Source organism: Ovis aries, chromosome 8 (genome assembly GCF_016772045.2).
Source record: "Ovis aries strain OAR_USU_Benz2616 breed Rambouillet chromosome 8, ARS-UI_Ramb_v3.0, whole genome shotgun sequence".
In the NCBI taxonomy this organism is placed as follows: Eukaryota; Metazoa; Chordata; class Mammalia; order Artiodactyla; family Bovidae; genus Ovis; species Ovis aries.
The window spans coordinates 75,815,071-75,830,988 of NC_056061.1; the positions used below are offsets into that span (position 1 = coordinate 75,815,071).

General features: G+C 42.3%; 1 protein-coding gene across 1 annotated transcript in view; it reads left to right on the forward strand.

Moving 5' to 3' along the window:
* The window catches only part of MTHFD1L (methylenetetrahydrofolate dehydrogenase (NADP+ dependent) 1 like), a 174,875-nt gene that overhangs the window by 25,756 nt on the left and 133,201 nt on the right, over window positions 1-15,918 (forward strand). The window contains exons 8-11 of the mRNA XM_004011411.5: window positions 4,429-4,540; window positions 10,565-10,653; window positions 10,946-11,043; window positions 13,755-13,928. Coding sequence (XP_004011460.3) covers window positions 4,429-4,540; window positions 10,565-10,653; window positions 10,946-11,043; window positions 13,755-13,928 — 473 coding nt within the window. The remainder of the gene's footprint in view (window positions 1-4,428; window positions 4,541-10,564; window positions 10,654-10,945; window positions 11,044-13,754; window positions 13,929-15,918) is intronic.

Genomic DNA, 15,918 nt, shown 5'->3' on the forward strand with positions numbered 1-15,918 from the left:
TGTCATCACAGAGCACTGTGAAGACTCTTGGGCAGAACATAATGTGATCTATAAAGCCTCTTGGCGCCTCACACTAACCGCAGAGTGTCCCAGTTCATTGAAAGTGAAAGAACAAGGGCCAGATCACCTCCCATCCTCCCTCCCTGGGGACCCCTCCCTCCCTGGGGACCCCTCCTTCCATGGGGACCCCACCCTGTACTTAACTGTGACAGCTGCCAGGCCATTGCATGGGGGCTGCTGGATGTTAAACATGAGCCGGTTTTTTAAGTATTTTACCAACTGTGTGGGCAAAATACCTAGAAATAGAGTGTTTCTTTTCCACAGTTCAGTGGTTTGTCCTGCCCCTTCATCGGGAAGATCCTAGCTCTCAAATCTTGTAGTCTGGGATCTTTATTTTCTGATCCTCAGCAACCTCAGTGTCTGCCCCAAATGGAGTACCCAAGTGGAGATGGCAGGTGAATGAGTCCATTCACTGAAGAATCCTGGGTCTCTTTCATTCTCTCCAGTCAGTGTAAATTCAGACGCATGTCGTTGACTGGAGAGAGCACCAGCTGATTTTCTCAAAAGTGATGTTCTTCATTTTGAACTTTGTTTACAGAGCTCTGTCCATAACATTTGAAGGATGTAGAAGCAGGTTTGTTAGGTCTCAGGTAGTTCAATCACGATTCTTCTTTTAAAACCTATCCCAGCTTTCTGTGTGCATACAAAACCCGTACCTGAGGTTCATAAATGCCCTTATAAAATCACTGATAGCAGGAGATAAATTCCTCCCTTCTGGCCAGAAATGTGTGGCTGTCTTTCCTATAGTTTCCACTTTAAAAATGCATTTCCTTTGCTAAGTATGAAACTATGATGTTCCTTATAACATTGCGAGTCCTCTCTCTCCTACCCGTCCTCTCTCTCCCCCTCCATATTCTAAGACTTTTCACCCCCACTTCCACCCCCCCGAAAAGAAAAACTTCAAGAAAAATAGTTTTCACGGTATCTAAACCCTCCAGCATTCCCACGTGCTCCACACTAAATGCCTGCATATCTGTGTCTGGCGATTGTTTTAACATTTGGTCTTCCGCCTGGGGAGTGGGCGGTACACTCTAAGCTGCTTCCACTCAGGCCTCAGCAGAGTAGGCAATATTTTGTTATGAGTAAAGTTTCAAGCCAGGCTTTGGCCGAGGTCCTTCCCATTAGGGAGGAAGAAAGTAGAAACAGCCAGTGAGATGATAATTCTCCTTGAATTGTAGCTCATTAAAAAAAACCTTGCCTGGGCCTCTGTGGCTTATTTATTGATTTAAGCATCTAGCACTTTTCCTTTCCAGAAAGAATTAGCATCTCCATTGCAATCATGACTGGGAGGAGATTTTCCTCTTTTCTCTGGGGATTGACTGTCCTCCAGTTGCTTATTCGCACAGCCCGCTTTCGAGTTGAGTCTAGGTACGCAGTTAAGGGGTCGGAATGAGATTTCTGAGATTTATAGGTAATGAAAAGAACAGGTTGTACCGAAGATACCACGTGTAGGAAACTAAGCTCTCTTAGGGGACTCGAGTGAACCTGTGATCCTTGCTTTTTCGAAAATGAGCATTGCAGTCTTGTCCATATTAAGTCCTTTTCTGTAGATAGTTTAACATGTTCTGTGTTTGCCACCGTTGAATGTGGAAATGGTGTTTCTTGTCTACTGATCACTTACAACAGGTGTTAAACAATCTGCGTTACTCTCGAGTCTTACTGTGGTTGACTGTCTGCAGTGGTAAAGGAACTCATATATTTTCTTGCTGCTGCTTAGTCGCTCAGTTGTGTCCAACTCTCTGCGGCCCTGTGGACTGTAGCCCGCCAGGCTTCTTTGTCCATGAAATTTTCCAGGCAAGTATATTGGAGCAGGTTGCCATTTCCCACTCCAGAGGATCTTCCTGATCGAGGGATCAAGCCTGCGTCTCTTGGATCCCATATGTTTTCTTATCAGACATTTAAAATCCTCTTTCCATAAGGACACATTTTTCCCCTAAAAACAAAAGCACCTACAAGTCTAGCCGCTTTTCAGCTCCATCTGTTGAGAACCCACCCTTGTGACCATAACGCACTCGGTTCAGTTCAGTGGCTCAGTCGTGTGTGACTCTTGGCGACCCCGTGGACTGTAAACACGCCAGGCTTCCCTGTCCATCACCAACTCCCGGAGCTTGCTCGAACTCTTGTTCATCAAGTTGGTGATGCTACCTAACCATCTCATCCTCTGTCGTTTCCTTCTCCTCCTGCCTTCAATCTTTCCCAGCATCAGGGTATTTTCTGAGTCAGTTCTTTGCATCAGGTAGCCAAAGTATTGGAGCGTCAGCTTCAGCATCAGGCCTTCCAATGAATATTCAGTACTGATTTCTTTTAGGATTGATGGGTTTGATCTTCTTGCTGGTAATACTGCAGTAAGCCTCTTAATTTGTGTTCACACTGTTGTGATTTTTCCAGTAGGGACCTCTTTTTGGATGTGGTTAATACTGACGCATTGCTGTGCCTTAATAAAGGGTAATGCTGATAAACAGTCAGCACCTTAAAAACTGAGAAGCATTTGGGTCCTTAGTGGTACTCAGTCATTGCTGTGCCCTATTTGCGTGATCGGGCTTCCCCGATGGCTCAGTGGGTAAAGAATCCGCCTGCAATGCAGGAGACAGGAGATGCAGGTTCGACTCCTGGGTCAGGAAGATCCCCTGGAGAAAGAAATGGCAACCCTCTCCCGTCTTCTTGCCAGAAAAATCCCATGGACAGAGGAGTCTGGCGGGCTACAGTCAGTGGGGTCACAAAGAGTCAGACAGAGCTGAACAACTAAGCATGAGCACGATTTGCATGGTCGGATTGACAGGTGTTTCTGGGATGTTAATTTGTAAGGATTGGCTTTGTTGGCTCTTGACAAGATGTGCGTTTAAGTTTTCACCCTGCTTCTTTATCAAGGGAGCTCAGAGCTGCTCTAGGTCTTGGCTTTTTTGTTTGCAAGATTCCTAAGACTCTAGCTGAGGCAGCCTCTTGCCCAGCATTAAGAGTCCTTAGCCTAGTCTGTAGTGCTGTTTGGGCCCTGAAGCACTGTGACACTGGCCTGGTCCTGCCTGTACCTCTCAGCAATCCGCATGTCCAGGCTGAAAGTGGATGAGGGCCCCTGCAGCCGGCTCACTTCCTGGGCTTTCGGATGGATGTGTGAGGGTAGGAGCAGTGGGGGTGTTTTTGTGTTTTGTCTTCTGTTTCTGTCTGTTTGATTCTGAAGAGTCTGCCTTCAGTTGCAGGGTGTTGAAGTCTGGCAAAAGCAATGATGGAAGGGTTGTCATTACTGCAAAGTGGAGGGCAGTCAGCCTTCCTTTTTCTGCCTCAGCAGTATTGTGTATTCCAAGGCTGGGTCCACTGGGAAGATGGGATATACCACTGAGATTCTTGCACTCCTCAGTCTCAGTTTACTTGTCAATTAAATGGGCATAATGACACTCACCTCATGTATTTATGAGCTGACATGCGTAATAGTTACTATTTTCCCCACGGGCCTGGGATTCCTTCTTCAGCTCAGTCCCTCCACATATGGATCCAGTTTGAAGTTATCAGGTGCTTAGTTGGTACTGGGATAGGTGGTCATTCTTTTGTTGACACCAGAGCTAATGTTTCACCCTTCTTCTGAACTGTCCTATCAGACATGTTCCTCCAGCGCTGTGTTATCAAAATACAAATAGGGCAGATGCGTCTTTTGTAGAAGGGGTTGCATTCCAACCTTTTTCTTTAAGAAAACAAAGCAAAGCAGTTGGACAAGACACTATAACCAGGACCTCAGGAAAATGAGATTGTTTTTCCTAGACTAGCTCTCTCTCTCTCCTAAATCAGGATGCTGCGTGTGCTACCCTGCGCAGAGTACCATCTCCTCCTCCCAGCAGGGCAGTTTCCTTGACCTCAGCCTTTTTCTCAGTATTCCAGTTAGTGGTGAAAATGTGTTAGTGCTAAAAATACACACAGTATTTATGCTGGGGCTTCCCCGGTGGCTCAGTGGTGAAAGAATCCATTTGTAACTCGGGAGACACAGGTTTAATCCCTGGGTTGGGAAGATCCTCCAGAGAAATGAATGGCAGCCTACTCCAATATTCATGCCTGGAGAATCCCATGGACCGAGAAGCCTGGTGGGCTATAGTCCATGGGGTCGCAAAGAGTCAAACACAACTTAAGTGACTCAGCATATAGTTTATATGCTGGAGTGACTACCTGGAAGAAATTTTTAAAGCTTCCTTTCCAGGGTATGATAATCACGGTCAGTTTGCACTTAGTTCGTTTGTTAGTAAAGTGATTCTATCAGTACATCAGTGAGGAGCTGACCTCTGAAACTGCAGTTGTCATCTGTTACATGGAAGGCATTTGATGCTGATCGTCACATCTTTATGCTACAGTTAAAAACATGTGTGGTATTTCTTTTTTTCCTTCTAGCTACAGGAGGCTGACATTGTGGTCTTGGGCTCACCCAAGCCAGAAGAGATTCCCCTTTCTTGGATTCAACCGGGAACTACTGTTTTCAACTGTTCACATGACTTTCTATCAGGTAAATGGCTTCAGATTGGTGCCAGGCCACGATCAAAACAGGCGAGATTGCTGTGAGCAAGGTTAACCTTATTCAGAAAGAGTATGTTCCTGAAATGATGGTCACTGTCAACATAGGAACACAGTTAAGGTGACCGCCTTTTCAGTTACTTATATTGGAACCATATTGTCGGGCAAAGAGCAACCAAGATGCCAGTCGCAGTAGCAGCCACCTCCCTGCCTCCCCCCTCATTGAAATGTCCCCTGCTGTCCTCTAGCATCAAGCAGACAAGTCAGTTGTGACCTACAGCAGGCCAGTTTGTACATGTGTGAGGGAAACTAGGAATAGTATTTCTCAGTCTTTCTAAAACAGCAGAATGCTTTCTCCTAAAGCAATCTTAGGTGAACTTCAACACATAAAAGTAGATGAAAACACAGCTGCCAGAAGGAGGGGAGTGGAGACCAGCTCCCCTGTGTTCATAATTTCCCTTTGCAGTGACCCCTCAAGCACTTCTTGGAGCCCCAGAGTCAATTCAGAATGCTGGGAAAGTCACCCTTAGAAACAGAAGAGGTCTTGGGATGGGTGGCGATATTTGATGGTATTTGCTCAGGGATCCAGGAACGTCCTGGATCACATCAGGTCACTCTCAGAGTAGCTGAAGCTGTGTCAGAGCCAGGATGCCCACCCAGGGGGCCAGTAGGAGCTGATCCAGCGGGCGGACCTTTTTCTTATTCACAGGAAGACACTCAGGCTATGAAAGCTTTGGACCACACCCAGCCCACCCTCTCAAGTCCCATGACCTGTGTATGCAAGAGACAGTGGCAGAGGAAGACAGAACCTTCCTTCCTTGTTGCCTGTGGCTCCCAATTTCAACATGGGGTGGGAATGCGGGGCTGTACTGAGCTGTCCAAGAGGATGGTGTTTTGTTTTTTTTTTTTCTTTTCCCCCAAAGCGGGTCAAAGCTCGAACCAAAAGGAGTAGAAGTCTCTACAAGTATAGGCATTCTAGACCTTGAAACTTAGGCAGCCTCACAACACAGAGTGACATAGAGAATAGTATCAAGGAGAAAATAAATAGAACTTCTGATTCAGTCACCTTGGGATGACCATTTTACGTTTTTCCACAAAAAAAGCATTAAACTTAATTGTATTGGAACATAATAGAAAAGAAAGGAATATGCTAAAAGCTTTACTGAAATTCGTTTAACTATTTCTTCAAAAAGAGAAATAATGCACCTTCTTCTTTAGGAAAATGTAACTCCTCCCAGAATTGACCAATCAGATTAAAAGCCCCTTGGAGCTAAAGGGTACAAGATGGTTTGGGGTGTTTTGAAGGGAAGATGCTCAGGAATTTTTCAGAATGCTCATGTACTCAACTCACAAACACACACATGAATGAAGCAATTAGAGGTACAATATAATGTGAAATGGAATTAATGGCTTTTTTTTTAATAAATAGAAAGCATGCTCAATTCTTTACTCAGTTCTTTGAAATATATGTAGTTTGTGGATGTAACTTTTTTTCCTGAAAAGAAAAAAATGCTTAGCCCATTCACAGCGTACGTGCACTGTTTTGGAAGGCAACTCTGCTCACCACTGTACCACCAATGCCATGCCCTGTTTTAATTTGCTCAGAACCCTAGCGGGATCAGGAAAGTCAGTTATGACTTTACTGTTATTTTTTTTAAGGCATGCTTCCCTACTACAGTGTTTATTTGCTGTTTTTTATTAGAGTTTTTATGTTAGGGTGATTTGGGCACAACCCTGGTTGGAGATAGGAGTGTTGACTTCAGTGTTCTTTTGGAATCCTGTGAGCCCTATAATTACATGAAGGTTGACGTATGTTTCACGGTTGAAATGGTGCCCTATTTCTAATGTGTTTCTTTTTTTAAGATCATTATTTTTTTTTAAGTATTTTAAAAACATTAAATTTTGGTGTAACAATTCTCTTTAGGAAAAAAAAAAAAAAAGGATTCTGTATGTAGACAGATTGCAGTTTATTTTTACTTTCTCTGGTCCAATAGTAGAAGTTTTATTGATTTTTGAGTGCCCAGAATATTAGCTGACACATTGGTAGGGCTTAGTAAATACTATATTGAATGAGTGACTAAACATAGATTCAGAATTATCCTCTGGTTACAGTTTTAAGTTAGTTTCAGATATAAAGACATTTCCTTAAACTTGTTCTCCACTTAAAAAAACAGGGCTGACGAGGCAGAGGCAAAAATGAAAAACACTATGCTGATTAAACAGATGAACGTTTTCCAGTCGGCACTATTTATAATAGCATTTCATTTCTTAGTAGTCAGAAGTTTTTGTTTTAACAACTTTGATGAGTATGAGAATTTAATCTCTGAATAAATTGAAGAAAGGCTTTTTCCTCTTTTATATATAATTTTCCACTTGAAGCAAGTGAAGACCTTTTTCAAGCATTATTAAAAAGAAAGTTGCTTTTATTTCAACTTAAGAGGAAAAGAATGTTCAATATAATTGGGTGAAGGCAGGGCTTTATAATGAAATTTTCCTGGTCATCTTAATGGTACAGGGTTCCCCTTCTCCTCCTTGTAAAAATAGATGGGATGGGGTGATTTATGATGAGGTAATTCTATAGGGGCATTTTATTGAATATGTAATCCCCAGAGAGATTTTCATGATGGCTGATAGCCCAGAGGCAGTGCTTGGAAAACAATTATACCTAACTTGTTGGATTGGGTCCCTCTTCTGCAGCATAAGTCTCATGTTTAGATTGAAAACAGGGCCATAGCTAGGTTCAGTTGTCTAGGTACAAGAATTTTATTTTCTAAAACATTATTTCAAATGAAAGAAATGGGCTCTGATTTTGTAATGCTCTACACACTAAAGGTCAAAATTCATCCTCAGCAAAACCATTGTGTACCTAATATTCAGACTTAGTTTCTAATATACCAAATGAGATAAAGGAGATCCTGGTCTGGGGCCCAGAGAAGAGTGTCAAAATAGAAACTTAATGGGTCAGAGTAGTTCAGAGAGAGCATCATCTGAAGCAAACATGATTCTATAGAGTGGAGTCAGGGGGCTACATCCCAGGACTCAGGCTAATCAGAGTTGCTAAGAGTCCCAGGGTGGTCTCAAAGCAGCTCCTATTTGAAAAGGGCCCTTCTAATTTCCAGGGAAACTATTGTAACACCTTAGCCTTAAATTTTCTCATTGTGGCAAGTTTGGTTACTTTAAGAAAAATGATAAGTGAAAGGCCATCTTTTAAAGGGATTCATGACTTGTCCCTGGAGGAAGGAGCTGTGAGTTAATGGGGAGTGTTAGTGGGAAGTGAAAAAAGCCATTTGGTTTGGGAGCCTTGCTCAACTTACAGACGGAGTGTGGACAGCCCTCCGGGTGGGGCCTGGCCTCTACATAGGCAGCGGGGCTGGTGAGGCAATGATTTCCTTTTTTGGGTCTCCTTAGTCAAGAAATTTATTAACCATGTATTCTAGATTCCCTGAGTTACCATCTTAATTGCTTCAGTTTCTCCAGATTCAGAATTTTCCATTCCATTTTAAGATTGCACTGATTCCTGCTACAAAAAGCATCCCAGTGGTTATGACAGAAAAGGTTGGAAGTATACCATAGGGAAGAAAAAAATAGCTTCTGACTCAGTCAACTTGAGCTATCCATCTTAGATTTTTTCCTCATTTAAAAATTACACTTCATTTTATTGGCTGGAATGTAGTAGAAGGAAAAGCAAATAATATACTAAAGCATTACTGAAATTCAAATAACTTTCTTTAAAATGAGAAATGCTGGTTCCTACAAGAGTCTTCTAAAGTTTGAGATATGTGTCTTTTATGTTGTCTTTTAAAACTCTTACTTGAGTTTAGTTGTGTTCTATTGTATGCAAGACATAGCTAAGAGTGCGAAATTGTTCACTGTGTAATTCTATAGGTGAAGTAATCTTCATTCACATGGGTATTCCTAATTATACTCATGGAACATCCATTTATAAGTTGAATGCAACTTTTTCTTATTTCCCCATCATTTAAAGGTAGAGGTAAGAATGAGGGAAGCATATTTCTTTTCCATAGGGGTTGGATAAGACCTTTAGATCAGATCTCTAGTGGTTCCAACAAAACAGGTCTTTGTCATCCTCTAGACTCTTGGCTTTTGCCTAAATATGATGTATAAAACTGAAGCGTTGCTAATCTCTTTAAACAATACATGAGGGATATGATCTTCTAACACCTTTAGTACATTTGACAATAGAACATCACAAACACTTACTCTTAAGTGTTATATGCTCTTTTTTGCAAAGGACTGGCAGGAAAATGGATAAATTTAAGAGTAGAATGGTCCAAAAAAGAATAAGATAGTCTCTTACTTCAAAAAGTTTACTGTTAACAGCATAGGCTAAAGCATTTTTACATGTCTGTTTACATTTCACAAACTTCCTAAGTGCCAACCACAGTAGAATTCTTATAAACCGCTTCTCTGTATTTTGAAATCCAGGTAATCCTCAAACTTAATATCCTAAAATATAATTTCTCAGTTTTTTAAAAAATATTGTATTTGGTTGCAGCACTTGGGATCTTTTTAGTTGGGGCACTCAAACTCTTGGTTACGGCCTACGGGATCTAGTTCCCTGACCAGGGATTGAACCTGGGCCCGCTGCATTGGGAGCACAGAGTCTTAGCCACTGGATCATCGAAGGAAATCCTCATTTCTCAGCTTTGATGGAGAATTGGCTCTGTCATTTTTTTTTTTTAATAATTTCATTTATTTATTTCATTTGGGCTGTGCTGGGTTTTTGTTGCTACTCAGGCTTCCCTCTAATTGCAGCAAGTGGGAGCTACTCTGTAGTTGCAAAAAGCCAGCGCCTCATTGTGGTAGCTTCCCTTGTTGCACAGCGTGGGCTCTAGGGTGCATGGGCCGCAGCAGTTGCCATTCCAAGGCTCTGGAGCACAGGCTCGGTCGCTGTGGCGAATGGATTTAGTTGCTTCATGCACGGTGTGTGGGATCCTCTGGGACCACAGATCGAACCTGTGTCTCCTGCACTGGGCACAGAGATTCTTTACCTCTGAGCCCGGCTCTGTCACTTTTAGGACAAGGATTTTACAAAGCCTGATCTGTCACGCAACACTTGACCTGGGCTTATTCTGTAGGCATTTATATCTTCCTTTTTATACTTGACCAACCTAGATAGCATTAAAAAGCAGAGACATTACTTTGCCAACAAAGGTCCATCTAGTCAAGGCTATGGTTTTTCCCGTGGTCACATATGGATGTGAGAGTTGGACTGTGAAGAAAGCTAAGCATCAAAGAATTGACGCTTTTGAACTGTGGTGTTGGAGAAGACTCTTGAGAGTCCCTTGAACTGCAAGGAGATCCCTCAGTCCATCCTAAAGGAGATCAGTCCTGGGTGTTCATTGGAAGGACTGATACTAAAGCTGAAACTCCAGTACTTTGGCTACCTCATGCGAAGATGACTCATTGGGAAAGATCCTGGTGCTGGGAGGGAGTGGGGGCAGGAGGAGAAGAGGACAACAGAGGATGAGATGGCTGGATGGCATCACGACTCTATGGACATGAGTTTGAGTGAACTCCAGGAGTTGGTGATGGACAGGGAGACCTGGCGTGCTGCAATTCATGGGGTCACAAAGAGTCGGACACGACTGAGCGACTGAACTGAACTGAATCTACATGGAATTGCTTTGATTTTTATATGTGTTGTTTAAATATACATATAATATGCCAGGTACTTTACATACCATATCACATTCAGTTCTCACAAAACTCTGTAAGGTTGAACAACATTAATTAACAAGCCCAAAGTCACAGTTGCCGGTAAGAGGTAGAGGTGAGATTTGAATCCAGTCAAACTCTAAATCTGTGGCCCAATTGGGAGACCCAAGGCTATGCCAGGACCCAGCTGGTAACCTACTGCCTGTAGCTGTGCCATGACACACTCATTTCCTTGGTGAAAATGAGGACGTCATTCATCATCCTGGCATTTTACAGGGAAAAAACAGTAGGCTACAAATGACGATATGCTGAAAGTCTTTTTGTTTTCTTTCCCCAGGGAAGGCTGCATGCGTTTCTCCTGGCATCCACGGTATTAGTCCCATCGCCGAAGATGTGAGTCTCCTTGCTGCCGCTCTGCGGATTCAGGTTTGTCTGACCCAGTTATTTGAGAATTTTTGAGTTAATGAATACAAAGTTTTTAAAATAGTACTTGGATCTCACATTTTCTTTTCTTTTTTTTTTTTTTTTTAAGAAAAACCTACACATTTAATTACATGTGAGTAAAATTACTCCTGAGGCCCACTTGGATTATTTTGCAACTTTTGTTCCTTTCCATAACACAGTATCCCTGAATGGTGCTTGGTATTTTCACAGTTTAGATACGCAAGCCATCAGCTTTTACTTGTCTAACACCCTTTCCTTCCTACCCCTGTTATAGAACATGGTCAGCAGCGGAAGGAGATGGCTCCGTGAGCAGCAGCATCGCAGATGGAGACTTCACTGCTTGAAACTTCAGCCTCTGTCCCCTGTACCAAGGTATTCGGGTGATTCGTTTATGCTGACATCAGCTCACCTTAGATACCCAAAGTTATCCACTGGATGGGGGCAAAACTCATGGTCTTATGGCTTTGATGGTAGATAGCATTCTCTGATCAAATTGCTGCACTGTTTTTTCTGTCCTTTAATTCCTCCAAAATTAAATAATAGTGAGCATGTTTACCGTATTCTATCAATTCTAAGATGTAGATTTTTTTCATATCTCTGAGATCAGCATACACCTTCCTATCAAAGATGTCTCTTGTATTCAAGTAGTGTTTTTTCTTAAAATGATGGTACCTTAGATTTGACAAAATATGGTACTTTTTGGAATATGCTTTTCAGTGTCAGAGATGCCCAACACACACAGTCAGCTTGGTCTGAAGGGCCTTGTAGGTTTCTATGCTGGGGGTAAATGACCAACCAAACCAATCACTATTCCACCTGGGAGTGGAGCTCCGCTTTCTTCAGAACATAGTGGTATCTGCTTTCTGACGGGACGCTCTGGGACAGTCCAGATGGATATTTTCTTGAGTGATAGTTAATGAAGTGAAAGCTACATATTCCCTCTGTATGAATTTGGAAATACAAACTGTGGGACAGTCTCAGCATGTGATTTTAGAACAGTTCGTTAGATAAGCTGTCTCAGCCAGATAGATGACAGATGCAGTTTCCAGCCTCATAGTGAATCCCCTGTGGTTGCCCCTCTATTACTGAATTGGCCCAATCCCCTTCCTGAAGGAGGCACCCTAAAGGCCAGCGATTAAACAGGTGATCCTGCCTGCTGTCTTGGAATACACAGAATGTAGGCGGTAACACCACCAGGAACTGACTCATTTTTGACTTGATAACCAGTTGCTTTTCAGAACTGACCTGTTTCCTTGGGTCACAGCCAACCACTATGATTCGATTATACCCACCAGGCTGGTGAAACCCTCCAAGCTATGTTTTGCTCCTCAAATAGACTAAACATCTTAGTCATCTGGTTCGTTAATACATAAACTCCAAGGAATGTTCTTTGGCATAATCATCCCTATATTGGTGCTGTTTCATAAAATATTTTTTGATTACTTATTTTGTTATCTCACCTTCATTTTTAGAAGTCAATGAATAAATTCTGTTCTCAGAGAGCTTAGAAAAAAATTGAGAAGAACTCGGCCAAATTGTATACCAAAGTCTTTGTACAAATCCAAATAAATCCACTTGGAGGAGAAAAGCCCTTAAATTGCTTAAGCAAATCTGACTTCTAGAGCCGCTGGGGAAAGAAAGTCAGGCTGAGTAGTTTATAAATCACTCAGAAAATCAGAATGATGTCACCGTCACTCTTCAACTAGTGAAGAGAAAACCTGGGAGATATTCCAAGAGTAGCATATTCAATTTAGGAGGTTGTGGGAGGAGAGAGACAGAAAAAAAGGTGTAGCCAGGAGGGTAAAATGAAGTGGGACCATGGACAGTGAAGCAGGGGGGGAGAACCAGAAAGGAAAATGCTAGGGGATCTGGAGGAGAGGTTAGATGTGTGTGTAGTCGCTCAGTCATTCTTGGTGACCCCATGGACTGTAGCCCACCAGGCTCCTCGGTCCATGGAATTCTCCAGGCAAAAATACTGCAGTGGGTTGCCATACCCTTCTCCAGGAGATCTTCCCCACTCAGGGATCAAACCTGGTTCTCCTGTACTGTGGGCAGATTCTCTACTGTCTGAGCGACCTACCTTGCTGCAGTCACAGAGCTCCACCCACATCCGGGCCAAGACACCCTTCCCTGTCTCCAGCTCAGGTGTGTGTTGGAATTAGGTTTATTGTGACTTCTTGCACGAAGGTCAGGTTTCACGGGTCATAGAGGAGAACACAAGATAATATGAGGACTGAGAATAGATTGTCTGCAGTAGCAACAGATAAAAACAGAGCCTGCCAGTGGAGAGACCACTGTGCTCCAGAACTGGGGCTCCAGGCCCAATCAGGAGAGAGCTGCACCATCAGATGTCAGCCCCCCAGACTAAGTCACAGACAGGTGGATTGGACAAACTCCTGATAAGAGAAGCAGCTGAGCTCAGGAGCTTTCTGAGAAGCTGAGCACATATCAGTGACAACGTGTGCATCATCGTGTGCCCAGCGACACTCCGGAGTTCCTAAAATTTCCTGTCTGAAGTTGAGCTTCAGGGCACTAGCTCCATTTACCGACAGTTATGTAATTAATGAAATATTTTGAAATGCAGTTTTGGACTTGAATTAGGGAAGCGATAGGAAAAGTATGGACACAGATGAAACACACGAACATTTCCACATATTTGAATTGCCAAGAGACACATGTGGCTAGCCCAGTAGGAAAGCATTATGCAATAAGCCCTGTATTCCTGGTTGAAGAATTTAGCGGTGACCCATAGAAGACCTTGTGCTCTAATCATGGTATTATCTTTATAAGGGTGGCCTTTGGGCACATTGTAATATGCCGTCTCCTTTCCTATGACAGAGGTGTATCCTTATACCTGGGCAGAAGTTTAGAATTATGAGTTTTGGAGCTGTTTTTCTGTCTAAAAGGAATGTACTGTTTCCTCATGTACTTTAATTGTTAGCAGTTGCACATAATCCTGCTTGGCGAAGAGGACCACAAGGCATTTGACTTAATTGTTGGCGTGGTGGGTGGATGTTTTCTACACTAGCAGCGACCACCTAAGCTGAGCAGACTCTCTTACCTCTTCTGTTCCCCTCTCCCAGTGATATCGAGATTTCGAGAGCACAGACTCCAAAAGCTGTGGAGATCCTTGCCAAGGAGATAGGATTGTTTGCAGATGAAATTGAAATCTATGGTAAAAGCAAAGCCAAAGTACGTTTGTCCTTGCTGGAAAGGTTAAAGGATCAAGCAGATGGAAAATACGTCTTGGTTGCTGGGTAAGAGCTATTTTTTAAATCTCTTTTACTAAGAATTCACGTTTGTAAAACTCTGTACCCTATTTATATCGCCACACCCCTCCAATCCATCCTCTTCTCCAACTTGACATTATTTTGTCCATTTCACTTGGTTCTCCTTCATTTGATGTGAGATAAGTTTTTATTTTCAGTGCAAACCAAACGAGCCCCGTCCACCGAATGTAAAGTGTAACGAGTTCCTAATCCAGGGCTTGGCTTTCTGTTTCTCATACTGTGTTTTGATCACCCTGGTTCCGCCTTGAATTTTTCATTTTGCTTTTCATGATTAAAATCACAGTAAGAATTGAAAGTAAAAATATTTTGAGCTGAATAGTGTGCTTTTTTGGGTTCTCCTTAGAAATAACATTGAAAAATGAACAGATACTTGTGTGAGATGTGAGACTTTTCAATTAGTAACCTCAATATTTATGATTTTGCATTATAAAAACTCATTTCTCTTTCTTGCATTTCAGAATTAATGTTGGGTTGTTTACATTTATGTCACTCATTTTATAAAAGGCAAATGCATAGTTTTCTTGAGAAGGAGCATTGGCTTTATTTTGCCTCTTTAAAAAAAAAATTCACTAGCTGAAGAACGATAGAAAACAAGGGATTTCAAATATTTATTTAATGTGACCCGAGGGAACATCAGAAGACCATATAAATTCCTTTGTTGTCTTGAAATGTCATTGCATTGACTTACTAATGATATATAGACCAAGGCTTGGGGCACAAAACCTTATTTATTAACAGGAAGAGACATTTCTGTTATAACTGGACTTGACTCATAGCTGAGTTGTTTTTTACATATCTGATCATTCATGTAAGTGCTCTCTTTTTCTGGTTATAAAAATCATGCATGCTTGTAAGATTTGAAAAATACAGAAAGTTATAAACAAGAAAGTATAAACAGCTGTTGACATTTGAGACCATCTTGACACAGATGCAGTCCGTCATAAATGCAGTCATGCTGCACACACTGTTCTGTAAGCAAGCAGATTATTAACAGTATGTTGTATACCTATCTCCATGAGTCAGCGCAGAGCTATGTTATCATTTTGCATGACTGCATGACATGCTGCTGCTCACATCCAGGTTCTTCAGTGTGCTGGGGGATGGGACTGGGAGTGGTGGTAATACCTGGCATGAGGGTGGGTTCCATTTTACAATCTTCCCAGCATTGAGAAGCATAGCTGTGGCTCAGCCACTGATAATACAGCACATTTCTAATTCTTCGAGGGTGTTGAGGCAGAAAAAAAGGTCTGAAAATATCATAGAGATGTCCCATAATTTATTTAACCAGTTCTCTGTTGATGGGGTCTTCAATTGTTTCCCATTTTTTGCCATTATAAACAGTGCTGAAATTAACAACCATGAGCATGCATCTTTGTACTTTTATCCAATGATGTTCTTAGGAAAAAAAATCCCTAGGGATAAATTCAATCTTTCATTCCTGCAAATAGAGATAAAAGGACAAATAAAGCAAGATAGCATCCTTAGTATCACCTCTTTAATGGTAGAGTCATTTCTTTATTTTCTTCCTCTGCCTCCTTCACCCTCCCAGCTCCTTGTCCTCTTCTCAGTGTTCTTTGGTTGTTGCTTTCTTAAAGGGATGGAGGGCTAGAGTCGTTCAGTGACTGTTTGTTTTTAGGGATTCAAACCTTGCTGCAGCTCCTCCATTTTGTGGCTTAAACCTCTCTCAGGCTTCCAGACTCACGACGGCTATATTCCCAATCCTAGTGGGATCCTCTCCAACCTAGGAACCCCAACCCTGATGTCCCCATAACTGAGCTTCAGGAAACCTCTTCGAGAGCAGCTGTTGGCCCCATTGGAGGCACCCTCTGGAGGAGATATGTGGAAGGAGCCAGCTGACTCAGTGGGGGTGGGGTGGGGGGACTCCTGGGTCCAAGATTTTGGAGTAAATATCTAGTCATCGTTGCTTTTCTGGAAGTGTGCTTGATAAGAGTTTGTT